This window comes from Leptonychotes weddellii, chromosome 6 (assembly GCF_054177405.1).
Source record: "Leptonychotes weddellii isolate Sample4059 chromosome 6, ASM5417740v2, whole genome shotgun sequence".
NCBI classification, from domain to species: Eukaryota; Metazoa; Chordata; class Mammalia; order Carnivora; family Phocidae; genus Leptonychotes; species Leptonychotes weddellii.
In genome coordinates, this window is record NC_138374.1 from 66011259 (window position 1) to 66028389 (window position 17131).

General features: G+C 39.6%; 1 protein-coding gene across 1 annotated transcript in view; it reads right to left on the reverse strand.

Annotated features, from left to right (window-relative positions):
• The window catches only part of LOC102748111 (lysosomal-trafficking regulator), a 153245-nt gene that overhangs the window by 115109 nt on the left and 21005 nt on the right, over positions 1-17131 (reverse strand). The window contains exons 4-7 of the mRNA XM_081823169.1: positions 8829-8919; positions 4636-6715; positions 2158-3184; positions 301-462 (exon numbers count right to left, since the gene is read on the reverse strand). Of these exons, the coding sequence (XP_081679295.1) occupies positions 301-462; positions 2158-3184; positions 4636-6715; positions 8829-8919 (3360 nt within the window). The remainder of the gene's footprint in view (positions 1-300; positions 463-2157; positions 3185-4635; positions 6716-8828; positions 8920-17131) is intronic.

Genomic DNA, 17131 nt, shown 5'->3' on the forward strand with positions numbered 1-17131 from the left:
CCTGAATTATCATTTAATAAACTATCAGTTACATGTAAGACTTATCAAATTAAATAATAAATTTCTGTCTCCCTGAGAATAACTCTTAGTAAACTGCCAGATTAGATGAAAAAAAGCATGTCACGTTGCTCTCCTGTTTTTTATGAGATAGGGCACTGAGTAAATACTATCCATCCCACAAGATGGAGATATGACCTCCAGAACTCACCTGACCACAACCTGGCCCATGTGTTCTAACATCCCACATACGTCTGCCTCTGCTAGTCATACCCAAACAACACAACTGGATCGTATCCATACCTTCTCAGTCATAGCATCATGATGTTCAAAATCTGCTGAATGATTCCCCAGTGCGACTCGAAGCAGGGCATCAAATAAAGGCTTTGCTAATTCTGTTTCAATCACCTTTGACTGGGAAAGATGGTCCCTCATTTCAAACAATATGTTTTCCACAGACAAGTTCTAAGGTAAAATAAAGGATACTAAGAATATTAATAACATGCTTTAAAAAAATTAAACAGTGACAAAATAAATAATATTTACTTAATAAGGAGAAAGCTAGTCCATTTATTTGCAGTAGATATGAAATTAAAAGGACTATAAATATCTAGCTCTTATACAAATACCTACTGTTACAATTCATAGTAACATTTTATTTATCAAATGCTTCACTCATCTTATTTCATTCTGAATTTCAATGGATCACAAATTAACTGTATCAAACACAAAAAAGATTAGTTGAAACTTCAGAGTTTTGATTAACCATCTCTACATTTTACAAATGCCTTATGCTTACAGATTCTGTAAGACTCTAAGAAGTAGACTCTAAGGCTGCTTGCCTATGTCCCTACATTAGGCGATGAGGCCAAAAGATGGATATGAAGCTGACTTCTCCCTTTAAGGAATTCCCTCAGTCCAGTGTAAGAAACAGATACATGTAGACAAGGTATGATGATGACCACACTAGAGCTATAAACAAAGTTCTCGGAGAAACAAAAAGAGAGAAGGTGCCTGACAGACCTGCCAAAAGTGTGCCAGGGGAGGGTTGTATGAGATGGACAATGAAGAACAAGTAGTAGACAGCAGGCCTAGAGGCAGAGGGAGAGAGTGTGCTAGGCAGAAGCACACGTCCAGAATAACAAGGAGTGGCATCTTGAGAAGCAGCCGTCTAGCTCAGTATGGTTGATGGGCAGCATGGTGAAGAATGGCAGGACATGAAGCTAGGCAAGGAAGTGAACACAAGACACTAAAGGGCTCTGTATGCTATCCTGAGGAATTTGGATTTTTAACTGTGAGCAATGTGGAGACATCAAGATTTTTTAGATAGGAGGAAATAGGGAGACAGGAACAGCAGTAGGGAGAGCCTGCTGGCTGACCCAACAGTTAGTGATGAGTTATTAACAGGGGGTCTATCATATTTGAAGTTTTCTTAGAAGCAGGGCCTGAAACTGAGGATTCCTTTTTCAGCTGAGAAATGTTCTCAGGAAAAAATCTGTAAGGTCGTGAGGGAAGCAGAATATATTGCAGGGGGGTGGGGGGTGGGTGGGGCAGAAATCCAGGCAAAAATGTGGTTTCAGAATAAATGCTTGGCTCCTGCCTAATTCCATGGGAAGCTTTGGAGCCTGATCTGTACCACAAAGACTGTCCCCACTCCACAGAGCTATATCCAGCCATCACTGGCTATAAGCATCCTTCCCAGGCATCTGTAGAAGGGGTGTCTCCCATGAGCTAACGGCAATCCTTGGGAGATAACTCAGATGTGAGTCCTGGTAGCAAATGGCAGACGGGTGTATCAGCTTGGTAAAGGGGATCTGAGCAGGGCACCAAACAGCATCACACTGAGATTATAAAGTCTGAACTTTGAAACACAAAGTCCATTATTACTCATCTGACACATGATGCGTATCTAATGCCTTTTAGGATTGGTAACTTCGACACATGTGGATTTTGCATTCCAAACTAAACTATAAGCTTCTTGAGGGCAAGAACTGGGTCAGGTACTCCTCCGTCCTCCACAGTACCTGGTACTGTGCTACGCATACAAGAGCTTCTCAAAACTTAGACTCTTTGGAAAAACAAAATGACAATAGTTTTATGTTAGAACTTTGAAATAAGTAAATACATATATATAAAGCTGAACAAAGGACAAGTTATTACCTGATTAGGTAACTCTAATTCCATCTTTTGCTGACTAGCTCTGGTGCTATGAAGACAAATGGCCAGAAGGGCTTCCAAAAGTCGTATGCTCTGAAGTGATGGCTCACTTTCTCGACTCGTAAATATCTTTGCTTCCTCAGGAGCAGCTTCAGTAGCTGAAATATGTCCCACATTTATGGAAGAAATATGCTGTGACTCTAATTTACTTACACTGTCAGCACTCTTGTTTAGACTACCCAGCTCTGATGGTGTGGGGCTTCTTTTTACAGTTAAAGATAATAAATCTTCCTTCATGGTGATCTCAGATTGAGAAGTTCTACTTATATCTTGGTTTTCATGGACATTTAGGCCTCCTTCCTCCTTTCCCTCCTCTTCATGACTTCTGAACAGTTTCTGTATGATCATAAATATTAATTTATGGCAAGCCTGGAAACCACCAAGCCGGTAAAACTGTTTCTGGAAAACAGGACTCAACATGTAGATCCAACGACACATGGACCAAATATCTGCTGCTTGGTGCATATGTTTGGGAGAAGGCAAGACCAGGCTCTCGGGAGATAAACAGGGCGGCATATGATGTAAAGGTTCACTCGCTGTACTGTCATAGCCAGAAGTATCTTCTGAATCATTGGCTGACTCTCTATCAGATTCCGCTTCCTTACTTACACATAAGAATGCCACACAGAGGAACAGGTTTATCATGTTGCTATGAACATCCTGGTTAACAGACTTCCGTTTCTTCGGATAGGCTTCTTTGAGACTGGCATAAAATTTGCTAAGACTCTGAGGAGAATCTGAGTAAGCTTGCTGGTTACGAAAAGAAGTACCTACATTTAAAGATGACAATTCCTTCTGTTCGACGTCTATCCCATCAATACCTGGAATTGAAGAATCTTTTTGTTGTTCCCCTAGGCTGATTATCAGAGTTTCAAATGCTTTTAGGGAATGACTTCGAACACCATCTAAGTAATTTAATTCAATTATTTGATTTACTCCATTACAACTTAAAAACAAATCTCTTATTACCCTGTGAGAGAAAAAAAAATACACAAGATTTTACATATAGAAACATCATTTATAGATAGGTACATATACTATTTAAATATGTCATTGCTCCATGTGGTATATACTAAACACTAATCTAATTTGTCAATTATCTGGCTGGTGTTCTTCATTAGAGCAGGATCTCAAATTACTTTCTAATTACTTTCACATACATCCCTCTTCAAACACTGCACATATGACTCTAGCATCATTTAGAAGGAATGGATTACATGCATCCCAAGCTAAATGAAGCAATTCGGGAAAGAACACTTTTCCCCAAACGGCAGGTTCTGTATAAATTCTAAATGCCACAACCACCTCCACACTTGAGATGCACAGACTCTGAAAACAGGCAGGCATGTGTGTGTCCATTTGTTTGTCTGCCTGATGGTTTATTCAGGACTTTTTATTTGTTTTACATCTGCACCTCATAAAGGGAAGGAACCAAACTACAGGTCTGAAGATTTTCAGCTCTGTCTCTGGTGAGTCTCATGGGTCTGGATCACTGGAATCAGAGTAGTAACTAATATAAGTGAGCTCAGCAAAGATCCAGGTTGTCCACAAATACGCCAAAGAGTTACAAAACTTGCAAATCAAAGTCAGTTCTATTTAAACAATGTGAGAATGTCAGAAATCAAAAAAAAAATTGCAAAGATAATGATAATAGGTTGTATTTTATTATGTTTTTGAAATGGTATACACATTAATTTGAAAGACCAGACTACCAAAAGCAAGCTTTTTTTATGTAATTAATTTTTAAGTACCAGACTTGACAATTGCAAAATCTGAAAAACTCATTGGTAGAATTCTAAGTAATTTTAATTTTCTTCTTTTTGCTTATCTGTATTTTCTATTTTTATATACATTGTGTATATAATACATGTAAATGTGGTATTTAAGAAATCATGATCCCCTTAAATCTACTGCCTTGACAGATAATTATCATTTTAGGTATGTGTGTATTTTACAAAGTTGTAAATAAGTGGGTGATATTTTTAAATTTGTATGTTTTATTGATAAAATATTATAAGTACTTTCTCATGTCACAGCATGATCTTCGTATACATCATTTTTAATGGCTAATAATATTCTGTCAAGTAAGTATAAATTAATTAATTTAACCTTGCCCCTGCTATTGGATATCTGTGTTGTGTCCATCTTTCCCCTCAGAGGTATAGTTAAAACTTTTTTTCCACTGAGAAATTAAAATCAATAGCTCTATGCTCTTCTCTATACCCACTCCAGGAAACTGAAATAAATAAATAGATAAATAGATCGAACAATCCATAAATGAAGGTAAAGCAAACTCTGACATGGGATGGGAACACTTTTTGTTGTTAAACTAAAATTAAATCCTAGGAAAGAATAATGGGGAAAGACAGTCAAAAGCATACAGTAAGGAAAAGGTATCTGCACACATGCACACATACAAACCTTGATTTAAGCAGAGTAGGCAGAGTTTTTAAATAAATCTGAAGCACTTCCTGAGGCAAACACTGGTCATGATGGCTACATACATGAGTCGGAGCTGACGTGATGCTAAGGTGTTGACAATGATGTGCTAATTGAACGCCTCGCTGGAGCACAGGATTAAATACGGAATTATACAGTTTCCACTGGACAACTACATTGCCTTTCTGGATTAGACTGCAGATGTGATTTGCAACCTGTACACTACGTAACCTGTCTTCTTCAAAAACAAACTTCTGATAAGCCTCTAAGGCATCCCATTTCCACAGCAAGTCTTCAGATCCGCTGCTGGGCAAGATCCCTTGAAATTTGTAGGAAGGGCTGGACAGACTTGGGGAAGGTGCAGCATCACATGAGTTTCCCTGCAGTGTCTCTTCTAATTTGGCCAGTTGATCAGGGTCAATGGTACAAATATTGCAAGTTGCTTGTTTAATTTTTTGCGGTGTCTCAGCTCCTCCTAACTGATCCAAAATAAGCTTGTTAAGGATATTCAATATATGCTGCTGAAAATGCTTCAGTGCAGGCAGCTGAAAAGCATGGAGCAAAGGGATGATTACGGATTTGGGATCCATGCAACAGCATATTCCGACGTTCTGGATGCCCGACAGAATCTGGACACAGGTGCTGCTCAAGGAAGCCTGCTGGAGTAAGCGTAAGCACTGATGAGCGCACACCGCGATACAACAGCACCGCTCGGGATAATGAACGTCTCCATCTGCAGTCTCTTCAAATGGGTTTTTGGAAACCTGGTTTTTAAAAGCCGACACCAGGAGACCTGAGAGGTCTCTGTGGTGGTGCATAAAGTGAGAATATTCACATCGTCGGTGCCTTTTCCTTGTACACATTGAATGATGAAGTTGCTCTGATTTCACTTTTTTGACAGTGCTCATGATTTTCATCACACTATTTATGAGGGCTTTCAGATGTTCTGAGGCCTCAGTGGGAACTCCCTCTCTTAAAACCAGCCATTCCATTTGAAGAACGGCTGTTTCAAATAAATTGAATCCGTGGTGCTGAATGAATTCTTGAACCAAATCCATGGCTTGACTGAAGAAGAAGGGATTGGAAGCTGCACTTTGAAGACAACAGATCAGGATCTGCAGAACCCCTTCTAGAAGCTCCGGCAAAAGAAGGGCTCTATGACGATACTTCGAAAACACAAAACCTTCTCGAACCTCCTGTAGTGTTCTCTTCTGTCTTGGTGCGAAGGGGTCAGGCTGCTTTTCTAGGCAAGTTCTAATTTTTAAAGCTGCTCTCAGCAATTCCGTTAAATTTTTCCTAAGATTTTCCGGCATCATCTCTGCAGTACTAATATCTACTGACATAAGATGCAACACTGTTCGAAAAAGCATCCGTTGAACCAAAGCCACCGGTTCTTCAGTCCAACCTGTAGAAAGCATCTGACTCTCCAAGTTGTCACTTAGATTACAGCAGTCCCCAAAGCCTGTTAGAAATTCAGTCAGTGTGGGCACTACAGTGGCTGCCAGAGCAGAATTATGATTCAAGGTCATGTCAAACTTACAAACTTTCTCTAATAAAGATAACAAAACATGACATAAGTCAAAAGGAGAATTATTCATGTGACTGATAATAGACAAGGCAGCTGGCTCACTCAAAATGTCACTGTTTGACTCCTGTCTTGGAATAATCTCCTTGGAATTTTCCAAAGCCATTGTGTCAGGAGGAGTCTGTTCTTTGGTTGATAAGTGGTCAAGTTTAGCTGTAAGGTGGTCGTCTTTAGGAGACTGTGTTGCAAAATGCTGTAGCAGACGGGGCCTTCGATGCTTATTCATCGCTATGCTCTTGTCGTCTGAATTGGCTTCTGAGTCTGAGGTGGAGAGCCGTGTCTTTCTTGCATCTCTTATCGAATAGCGGTGGGTAGTTTTATGCTGCCGTCTGCTCTTTCGAAAAATGTTTACTTTTGCAGAAACCTGACCAGATAGGGCACTTCTTTCTAAATATAATTTTTCCTGAGTAGATCTTTGTGAACTTGAGTTCTTTTCTTTGGTCAGGATTATATCAGCTGAGAATGATAGATTAAAATCTGATAAGATAAAGAAAGAAAATTTAGAACACCTTAATATGTTTTCAAACTCAATTGGTAGAGGTGATTACTCTCTTATTTATCTTCCACTTTAGGAGCTTTCCCTCAGTGTATTTATCCTGGGCTGATTTCCTTTAGCTATTTGTTATGTCTCTGGATCACTCCCCCCTACGCTTACTCTTCTCATGCTATGTACCAGGTAGCACTGGTTCAAAGGATACAAATTGATTTTGAAAACAACAAAGGAGAACAAAATTAGGGATATAGATCTGATTTAAAACCACACATTGCATTCTGACATCAACATAAGAGACTCTAGATTATCTGGGATTTAGCACTACTGTTCACACCATTTTACAAATCTCCTCTAATAGGGCCATTAATTAAGAAAAGGAGTATATTATAGTCTCAAAAATAGCATTTATTTTATAGCCCTGATATAACCTAAGAACTTTAAGATGTTCCAAAATTATTTTAAAATCATATAATAGATACCAACTGTTCTCCAAGATTGAGGTTAAAATAGAGTTTTTCATTCAAAATATTTACTGAATGTGCCACACACTGAACTAGGCACAGACATCCCTGTTGCATCCTCAGTGCCTAGAACCTAGGACCTGGAACATGGACCACATGCAGTATCTATTTCTTGGGGAAATGAATAAATCCTCCTTACTAATTAAAAAGTTAGCAAAATCAGTCTTTCCCTTTGCAATACTACATAGTAAGATCTATGTGAAAAATATAGTTGCAATTTAGAATGAATAAATAATCTATAAATAAAAGATCTGTGCCTTAATTAAGAGAGGAAGGGGAAAAATTAAAGAGTCTGACAAATTCTACCTACACAAAAGATGCAGGCAATGAAGATAACTTTCCTAAAAGAACGCTAATCGGATATCTTAAGTGAGAAACAATTTGTGAATTCTACAAATTCAGAAGAAAATGAGAGCAGAGTTAGTGAATCAACAAATAAGCAGGATAACAATATTACAAGACCTTAGATAATCCCCTAAAAAGAGAGCGCCTTATCAGAAATGTATTAAAAATGCATATATGGTGTTGAACTACCAGATAGAAGGATTTATGTTAACCTGAGATATCGTGAAACATCTCACAATTCACATATCCCAGAAATGGTCAAGGGGAAAACTGTTAAACTGTTAATTCCTCCACTGAAACATTCAAACTAAGTTTCATATACCTAATATGATATAGATATATGTGTGTGTGTGTAATTTAAAATTTTTTTTCAAAATGAGATACTAAAACTGTGTTGACCTTAAGTGTAATAATTCTATCCAGCCTTGAAACAAAATATTACTTCAAATTAATCCCTTCAAAGAACATAAAAAAAACACTAAATTGCAAAAGTCATCAGTAGAGTACTGGTAATAAAAAGCAGTCTTTTTTTTTTTTTTAGAGAGAGAGAGAGAGAGCACAAGCAGGGGGAGCGGCAGGTAGAGGGAGAGAGAGAAGTAGGCTCCCCGCTCAGCAGGGAGCCCGACGTGGGGCTCGATCCCAGAACCCTGGAATCATGACCTGGGCCGAAGGCAGCCGCTTAACCGACTGAGCCACCCAGGTGCCCCAAAAAGCAGTCTTTAAAATAAGCGAAGGAAGGGCATCTGGGTGGCTCAGCAGATTGTCTGCCTTTGGCTCAGGTCATGATCCCAGGGTCCTGGGATTAAGACCCACATGCTGAGCAGGGAGCCTGCTACTCCCTCTCCCTTTGCCTCTCTCTCTCTCAAATAAAAATAAAATAAAATAAAATAAGCGAGGAGCTTTCATTTCTTTCTTCAAACTTTCCACTATCCATTTCTCTGATGGGGTCACGCACCTAGATTGACTCCTTCTGCTAAGTGTTCTGCTTCTTCATATATTTTCTGATCATTGTTATATTTGAATAATCCCCTAAGAAGCACCATGGTTTTTGTATTATTAGCAGAAATAAAAATGCATCTGCCTAAAGAATTTCTCCTGTCAAGTATCATGCTAATATATACTGTTCTGAATTTGAACTGTATCAACTATTAACGTAGAAGGAACTTTTCCATGGTACTTCTTCCCCCAGTGGAATTTTGATAACACAAGTGATGTGATAAAAGAAACATACCTGCTGCCTTTTCTTCTTGAACAGGTATCTTCCATACCAGTGGAAGGAGTGACAGAAGTAGAGTAAGGAGTTCTTCTCTACATGTCAATGCCTGTATTAGAAACAAAGCAATCCTTCATGTTCTGAGGTCATGAGACACATAATTCCTAGTACCTTGTCTTAAATTGAACCAAAAAATCCCTTTTCTTGAAAGGTTGCATTTGAAAAGCTAAGAGTCAAATTAACCTATCTTAAATCCAATTAAAGTTGTGGTACTTCTCAATTTATAAACCTTTCCAAGGACAGAAGAATGTAAGAGTATTTGACGGTATTTAGCACATTCTTGCTGATTTTTCCCAAAATAGCTGTTATTACCACCATGCACATGGCAAGAATTTCTCATCGCTGAAAAAACAAATTTGCTAGGTGAAAATGAAAAGTTAAGCCCTATTAATTAGCAAACCAATAACATGAAGTTACTAGAAAAACAAAATCTTCATGCAGTTAAATGTAAAACTCAGAGAACACAATTTTAAAAAGAGAAATTGACATTATTAATAAATGATATATATATATATAAAGAGAGAAAGACTTATTAGTGAAGATAATCTAATAAATATGTATTGACTGCACACTACGTCCACAGCACTTACTGTCTTACCCTTTCTGGAGGATATGGTCCTGGAGAAGGTCCCCTCATTTGGTCCATAAAATACATACACACAAACAGTTAAAGAACAATAGAAGGCATGTAGTATAAGTCAGTACCTGGGTGTGGTACAGATATTCAGTTTAGGAGTTCAGGTAAAGGAGCGATCATTACCAGTTAGAAGTGTGGAAGTGGGACTGGAGCTAGAGAGCTAGACTGGGACACTGGGGACATGGGTGGTCAGGGAATTAGTGACAAATCAAGTTTAAGTTCCTCACTTCAGTCAGTGCAGAAGAAGTCAGAGTAATATAATCAGATTTGCTTGTTAGAAAGACCACTCTAGCCACTGTATAGAGGACAGAATTGGGGTGGGAAGGGAAAGGGATTGATCAGTGTTAGAGGCAGGGAAACAATAACCCAGATGACAGAGAATGATAAACGGAAGTGCTCTACAGTAAAATTGAAAAGGAAACATTTTTGAGAAACTGCAAGGAAGAACTGAAATGACTGGCAGTTGATTATCTATGGAGCGTAAGGGGGAAAAAAAAGATCCGCAAGAACTCAAAGAATTCTGGTTTAGGCAACAAGGTGACTAATAATGTCCTCACCAAGATAGGAAATTTAGGAGTGGTACTAGGTTGGGATAGAGATGATGGATCTATTGTTTAGACATATTAAGTCTGAGGTGTCTGTGGGATATTCAAATGGAGAGAGCTTTTTAGTCAACAGTTGGATATATAGATTTGGAGCTTAAGAAAAAGATGTGAAGTACATAAAAAGACTTGGGAGTCACTGGGGCAGAAGTCAAGGACACAGATTTCCTAAGGAGAGAATGCAGAATGACAAGAGAGGACAGATGGGAATGGAGCTCTGGAGAGCAATACTTCAAGAATGAAGAATGGTAGTGCTGGTGAGAAGCCTGCCAAGGAGGCCGAGAAGTAGCTCCCCCAAAGAGATGTAGAACAAGAGAAATCAAGGGAAGAGAGCAGTTGGGAAAGAAGAAAGCCAACCAGGTCAAGAGCTGTTGTTCTTTAGTTGTCTAAGATAATGGCCGTAAAGCATCTGTCAAGTAGAGGGTCACTGGCAACCTTAACAAACTCAGTATTAAGGTAGTGATAAGGATACAAGTCAGATTGCAGTAGGCTGAAGAGCTGAAAGGGAATGAGAAAGCAGGGACACAGCACTCAGACTATTCCTTCTAGTGCCCTGGTTATGAAAAGGCTGAAAATACTTCAAAAGTAAAATCTGAGCTTCTTTTCATGCTTAGAAGGCCCTTCATGACGTGATTCCTACTGACTTGTCCAGTTTCAACTCCCACCACCAACCCTGACCCATCCCCACATGTCCAGCTCTGAAGGGTTTCCTGAATACCACGGGTCAGGCATTGCTCTTGCAATTCTCCACCATCATCTTCCCATCTGCCAAATGCCAACTCATTCTTCAGGCAAGTCTTAGTTCCTCTGTGGAGAGACTTCTCTAATCCCCCCTCAGCAAGTTAGAGATCACATTCCTGATTGACTTCTGGTACAGCAAACAACTTGCTGAACTGTTCATGTCTGAATGCCAGTTGTCCTCCATGATTCAACAAATATTTATTGAGCCCCTACCATGTGCCAGACACTTTGGATGGAGTGGTGAACAAGGAAGACAAAATTCGCCTTCTCACAAAGCTGACACTCTAGCAGGGGAGATGGAAAATAATGGGTACAAATAAGACAATTTCATACAGAATGCTGTGCTATGAAGAAAATTAAACAGGACAGGGATTATAGAGTGACTAAAAGGAGGACATTTAGATAGGCTGTTCAGGATGGGCCACTTGAGCAGATACTCAAAGAGAAGAAGGAATCCATGCAAAGATTTGGAGGAAAAGGGCTCCTAGGAAGTACACAAAGGGTCGGGAATGGGCTTGGCTATTTCACAGAACAGCAAGCCAGCCAGTGTGGCTGGAATAGAATGGGGGGAGTGCCAGGAGATGAGGCTTGAGGGCAGAGGTTGGTGACGTGGTGAGTGCCAGATCTAATGTAGCCTGTGGGCCATGTGAAGGAGTTTGGATTAATCTCTATTAGGATGGAAAACTTTTCCAAACGTTCTTCCCAGTCCTCTCTCAGAGCATGGACTCCTGGGCCCAGGCCCTAGTCCTTAGCAATCACCCCTCTTTCTTGACACCCAATGCCTAGTACAGAGTTGGATGCTAATGTTATCAGCATGAATGACTTTAAATTCTGGATGCATAGTCAAAATTATTTCCAAGGGGCCTATTTCCATGTGCTTTTACCTCAAAATTAGGAAGACTAAAGATGTCTGGATAACATTTCCATGTACAGCTCATACTCAGTATGTACCTCGCCATTTTTAAAGATGCCAGCAAAATGTATATGGTCTTTTAAAAAACGTAAACCAATTTTGGGCACACCATTCCTGTAGAGTCCTCCTGATCTGAGTCTATATCTTTGTCAGATGAACTAATAACATTCTAACAGAGCTTGTGGAAACCTTAAGAGTATGTGAAGTGCCCCAGCCCTTGCTCCACAACAGTACACTGGCAAATCGTCATTGCTACGCGAAGAGGCATTCCTGCCTCCCAGCCTCTGCATGATGCATGGTCTGCAACCTTTCTCACTCCTTCCACTTAGCTAGGGGGGCCCTCACTACCTTCAAGGCTCAGCTGGCAAAACCTCTTTTGTGAAGCTTTTTCTCTCACACCAACCCAAGTTTACTGTTTCCCCCCACCCCTCAGGACTTCATGCCTGTGCCCCCATTTCACCAAGTGGATTCGTTCTTGGAAACCATAGGCCTTTCAATAGAATGAAACTGAAGCAGTTTGGTTTTTGCCACTCCTGCTGGAATTGCAGTCCTGAGGAGGACACCACTTGTCTCCCCGTGGCCCAATATAACAGTGAACAACTCTTGACTTCATTAAATCACAATAATTTCTAAACAATTCATCATTGGGGAACCTCTTGATATTCCTCTGGATCCATTACTTTTTAAGGTATTGCATGTTTCCAGATTTACTTATCCTTTCAAGTTCCAAATAAACCACAGGAATCATTCTATCCCTTTGCAAGTCAGAAAATCTTTTTCTCTTATTTGTGGGCATCCTGGTAAACTAGAACTTGCAGTCCTCTATTTTACCCCAAGCTCTGTTTTTTCTCTCCCAAGGTCCTAATTAGTCACAGTGTCCAGAGGAATGGGGTGCTACTTCATGTCAACAAGGAGAAAGTTCTCAATATGCCATATTTGGCAATATATACCTACACAGATTCCTGGCTATTCCTAGACTGTCCAATCTATAGAAATCACACCACTCTTTGCTTAATACTTACATTTTTATGTTTCTCCTTCTGCAGGGAAAAGGACAGCAACATGCCTTTTTAAATTCCCCAGCAATAATAAACAGTAAAATCACTCTCACTCAGGCGGTAATTTTTTAGTGCAATTTAAGAAACATATTTTAGGTACCTACCAGGTGTCAGGCACTTCCTTTCACAGTTCAAGTAATGGTGACAGGATGGGAGAGGAAGGGCAAATGAGTCAGGGGAAGGGCTGAGATGCAAGGCAGACGGATGTCCAGGAAGCTGCAAAGGCAGGGGGGAACCAGACCAGTGGGGTTCAAGGACCTCAGGACGACAGGCTAAGCTTAGTGCTTGGACTGGATTCAGAATGTGATGGAAGACGACTGAAGTTACTTTAATTGGTATTAATGATATTACTCTAAATCAGCATTTTGACATGCTAATTAAATTTAATGTTCCAGATGGAAGTAGAAATATGTGTGTTAAGTCCTTTATTTCTTCTATCAGAATTTTATAATTATTTGTAATGTACATGTGTAGACACACACACATATATATAAGAACATTTCTTCATTAGTACTGTAAACAGAATCTTTTTTCTTTTATTGTCTAGCTATATAGCTGTGGCTAAAGGAAACAACGATCTTTTGGATTTTTCTGTATGTATCACTTGAAGAATGGTATTTTTATTTCTCCATCTTTCTCATATTTTAGCTGTCATTACCTTCATGATCCACTTTACTACTGTGTGTTTTTAAAACATGAAAACAAACAGAAATAGTCATAAAGAGTTATTCTTATGTTGATTCTATTGTAGAGCTTCTTCCTAAAAAATATTACTGGTTTTTCTACTCTTTGTATACGGCACCCTTTATTCTTAATCTATTTTGTGAGTTTTTGTTAAGAATGGATTAATTTCATCAAACGTTTTTGATGTCTCAGTAGAGCTAAATGTACTGCTTTTTCCCATTGATGTCAAATATTATGCTCAGAGTTCTTGAATTATAACAGGGGTGGCAACCTGTTTTTGTAAACATCCAGAGAGTAAACATCTTTTGGCTTTTTGAATCATATATGGCCTCTTTTGTACATTCTTCTGTTTCTTTTAACGACCCTTTAAAAACTCAAAAACTATTCTTAGCTTGTGGGCTGTCCAGAAACAGATCACTCACAGCAGGATTTGGGTCTGCAGGCCCCACTTCGCCCAACCAGTCCCTGTTGGCTTTCTCTTCCTCCCAGCAAAGCAGGGTTATAAACTGGCTGTATTTCTCTTTGTTAGGACTCCAGAAAGACTTTAAGTGGTACCTAGGAAAACCTATCCGCTAGACAAAAGTACTACCTAAGAATCTTGTGGACATTACTCCACACAAACTTTACATGCCCGAAGTAGAGAGGTCTGTCTCAAAAACAATTATAGATGTGGCTTTTGGGAGATGCGGCGGACTCCATTAAAATTCAGAGGAATCCCATAACATTTTTAAAGAAAGTTGTATTATTAAAAAATACCAGCAGCTTGGACTAAAAGGAACAGAGACAATTCAAAATGTATAGAGACCACTGGCCCCTCACTTTTCTACAGGTGTGAAACAGAGTAAGAAAGTTGCACTTTATAAGCTGTCTCTTAAGGAAAAGAGAAGACACCTCGGAGGATGGAGCCCAGAGCCCTGGAGAACCATGGATTAAGGAAGCACTCCCACAGAAGAGAACATTCCCTGCCCCAAGAATAGGGGTCACTGACATGCCTGCCAGGAGCTCAGTGGATCAATCAGTGACTGCTACATGCCTCTGGTCACTTTCCTTTCTTTTTCTCTCTCTCTTTTAAGATTTTATTAATTTTCTTGACAGAGAAAGAGAGCACAAGCAGGGGAGCTGCAGGCAGAGGGAGAAGCAGGCTCTCCGCTGAGCAGGGAGCCTGATGCGGGACTCAATCCCAGGACCCTGGGATCATGACCTGAGCCGAAGGCAGCCACTTCACCAGCTGAGCCACCCAAGCGCCCTGGTCACTCTCCTTTCTGAATACAAGTATCTAGTGTGTTAACTTGTCCCTACTCATCACTGTATATGGGTGAGTGTGGCTTTTGTGTTCACAAGTCTCTCAATCAAGAAGAGTTGTAACCAAAGCACTGCACCTGGAAGCCTCATCTGCATGCAGAACTGATACATATCATGAGATCAGAAACTTCAAGCCTGATGCCATGATGGGACGATACTTTGAGGGTCCTGTGGGAGAGGGAGTGTGGGAGGAATGCTAATAACTGTGGCCAGAGAAGAGATGATGGTAGATAAAATATGGCCACAAATTATCTTCTCCTGAAATGATGGAGTCTGTGTTCCCATCCCTTCATTCTGCGCTGAACTTGTGACTTGCTTTGACCAACAGAATGTGGCAGAAGTGATGTTATGTGGCATCTTGCAGCTTCTCTGCTCCCCTCCTGGAATAATGCCTCCACAAAACCATGTAAAGGAGCCTCGCCTCGCCTACTGAAATCAAAGAAGCCTCTGAGGCAGTCTGGCCAACGGCCCCATCCAACAGCCCTCAGTCTTCTGCCAACAGACTGCACAGTCAGAGGTCAGCCCAGCTGACCCCACAATTAGCGGACGCTGTGATCCCGGCTGGGTCTACCTGAGCTGCCAACTCAAAGACACATGAGCAAAGGAATCCTTGTTGTTTTATGCCGCTAAGTTTTTGGAATATGCTCTGTTACGCAGCAATCACCTGATATATTCATTGCTCCTATCTATTAGCCTGGGTGTAAAGGGAGATAACTCACTGGATTACCTGCTCTCTGTGGGTAGCACCACTGTCTAGAGGCCAAGATGATACTCTCACTACTCCAAGAAGTAGGAATACCAGCATCCCCCCTACTCCCTCATTCCTGCCAAACTAATCATGCACAGATAGATCTTGGCATGTGTGTAAACAGAATCTGTAAAACTAGAGTAGTAAATTAAAGTTCACATATTATAATTGCCTCTACTAATTTTAAAAGTTTGCATTATTTTCCTACTGAAATAATTCTCACCAATATTTCCAATGACTTGTCAAATCTGAAGAACCATTTTCATTGCCTATTTTCTTGCTTCAAAATCTCCTCCATGTAAACAAAACAAAACAAAACAAACAAAACCTCCCCAATGTTTTCAGAAAAAAAACTTATTCCTCCTAAATATGGTACACGGGGCTTGCCATCACATGGCCTCTGCCTGCCTAGTCCTCCCACCCACCTAAACCACATATACAGCCTTTGCTCTAAGCCCACTAAACTACTGCTAGTCACTGAATGTTCTTCCTTCTCTAGCCTCCAAAGTCCGCATCTGCGGTTCCCCTGGTCCAATGCTTCCTCCCTTTTCTACATTGCTAATCCCTACTTAGAGATGCCAATTTCTCTAAGAAGCATCATTGGCCCTCTCCTTTGCACTCTCCAAATACTTTCACATGTTTTGTCATCATTGCCTTTTTTTCAATCTGTCCGTCTCTTTGAAAGCTAAGAGCTCCTGGTAAGGACAGTCTCTGCTCTTTTATCTCTGCATCTAGCAGAGGTGCTGGCATTTAGTAGGTACTTTGTGGCCTGCTGAATAAACTAGTGAATGAATTGTGTAGCCATACTTCTAAAAGTCGGATATTTTTCTATTATTCTTATTTTATATATTACAATGATAGGCCATTTATGTACTACTATATATTAAAGTGGTAATACTACAAAACTGTAGGAAGAAAAAAGTACTCTCTTACACAGAAAACAGCTGAAAAAGAGACCTATTATAATTTTTAAATAATGTTTTGTTCATAAATATATAACCTCTTCCAGTAAAACTTCACATTTTACTCAGCAAAATAAGTAACAACTTTATAGAGCATTCATAAAGTGTGAACAGGTATGGAAATTCATATGCTGAAGTTTTAAAAAGTAGTATTTATCACACTTATGTTGGTAATAAATTACTGTGATTTTCTATTCATTACATCAGAATTAAGCTGTACATATTTATAACCAGGGTATAGAAAAAATCAGAAACTGTTATTATCAAATGTTATATGAAAACAAATACTTTTTATGTTGGAAGAGATCTTTTAAGTCATCCAACTTAATGTATTTAAATTGTTCCTGATGAGGACAGGGAGATCTGAAGCAGCTCATCACAAACTGAAGTCACCCATCTCATTGATGCTGGTGCCAAGATTAAAATCTAAGATAACTCTTCCTTTTTGCGCTGGACAAATTTTCTCTCAAAAAACCTGTAAAGGTCTGCATATAAGCTTCAACCATGGTATCTTTAACCATTGAAAAGAACATACTTTTGCTATTTAAGGAGACTATTTTTTTCTGAAGAATAAACAGATTAACATGTCTGTATATAATAAATCATGACCAAAT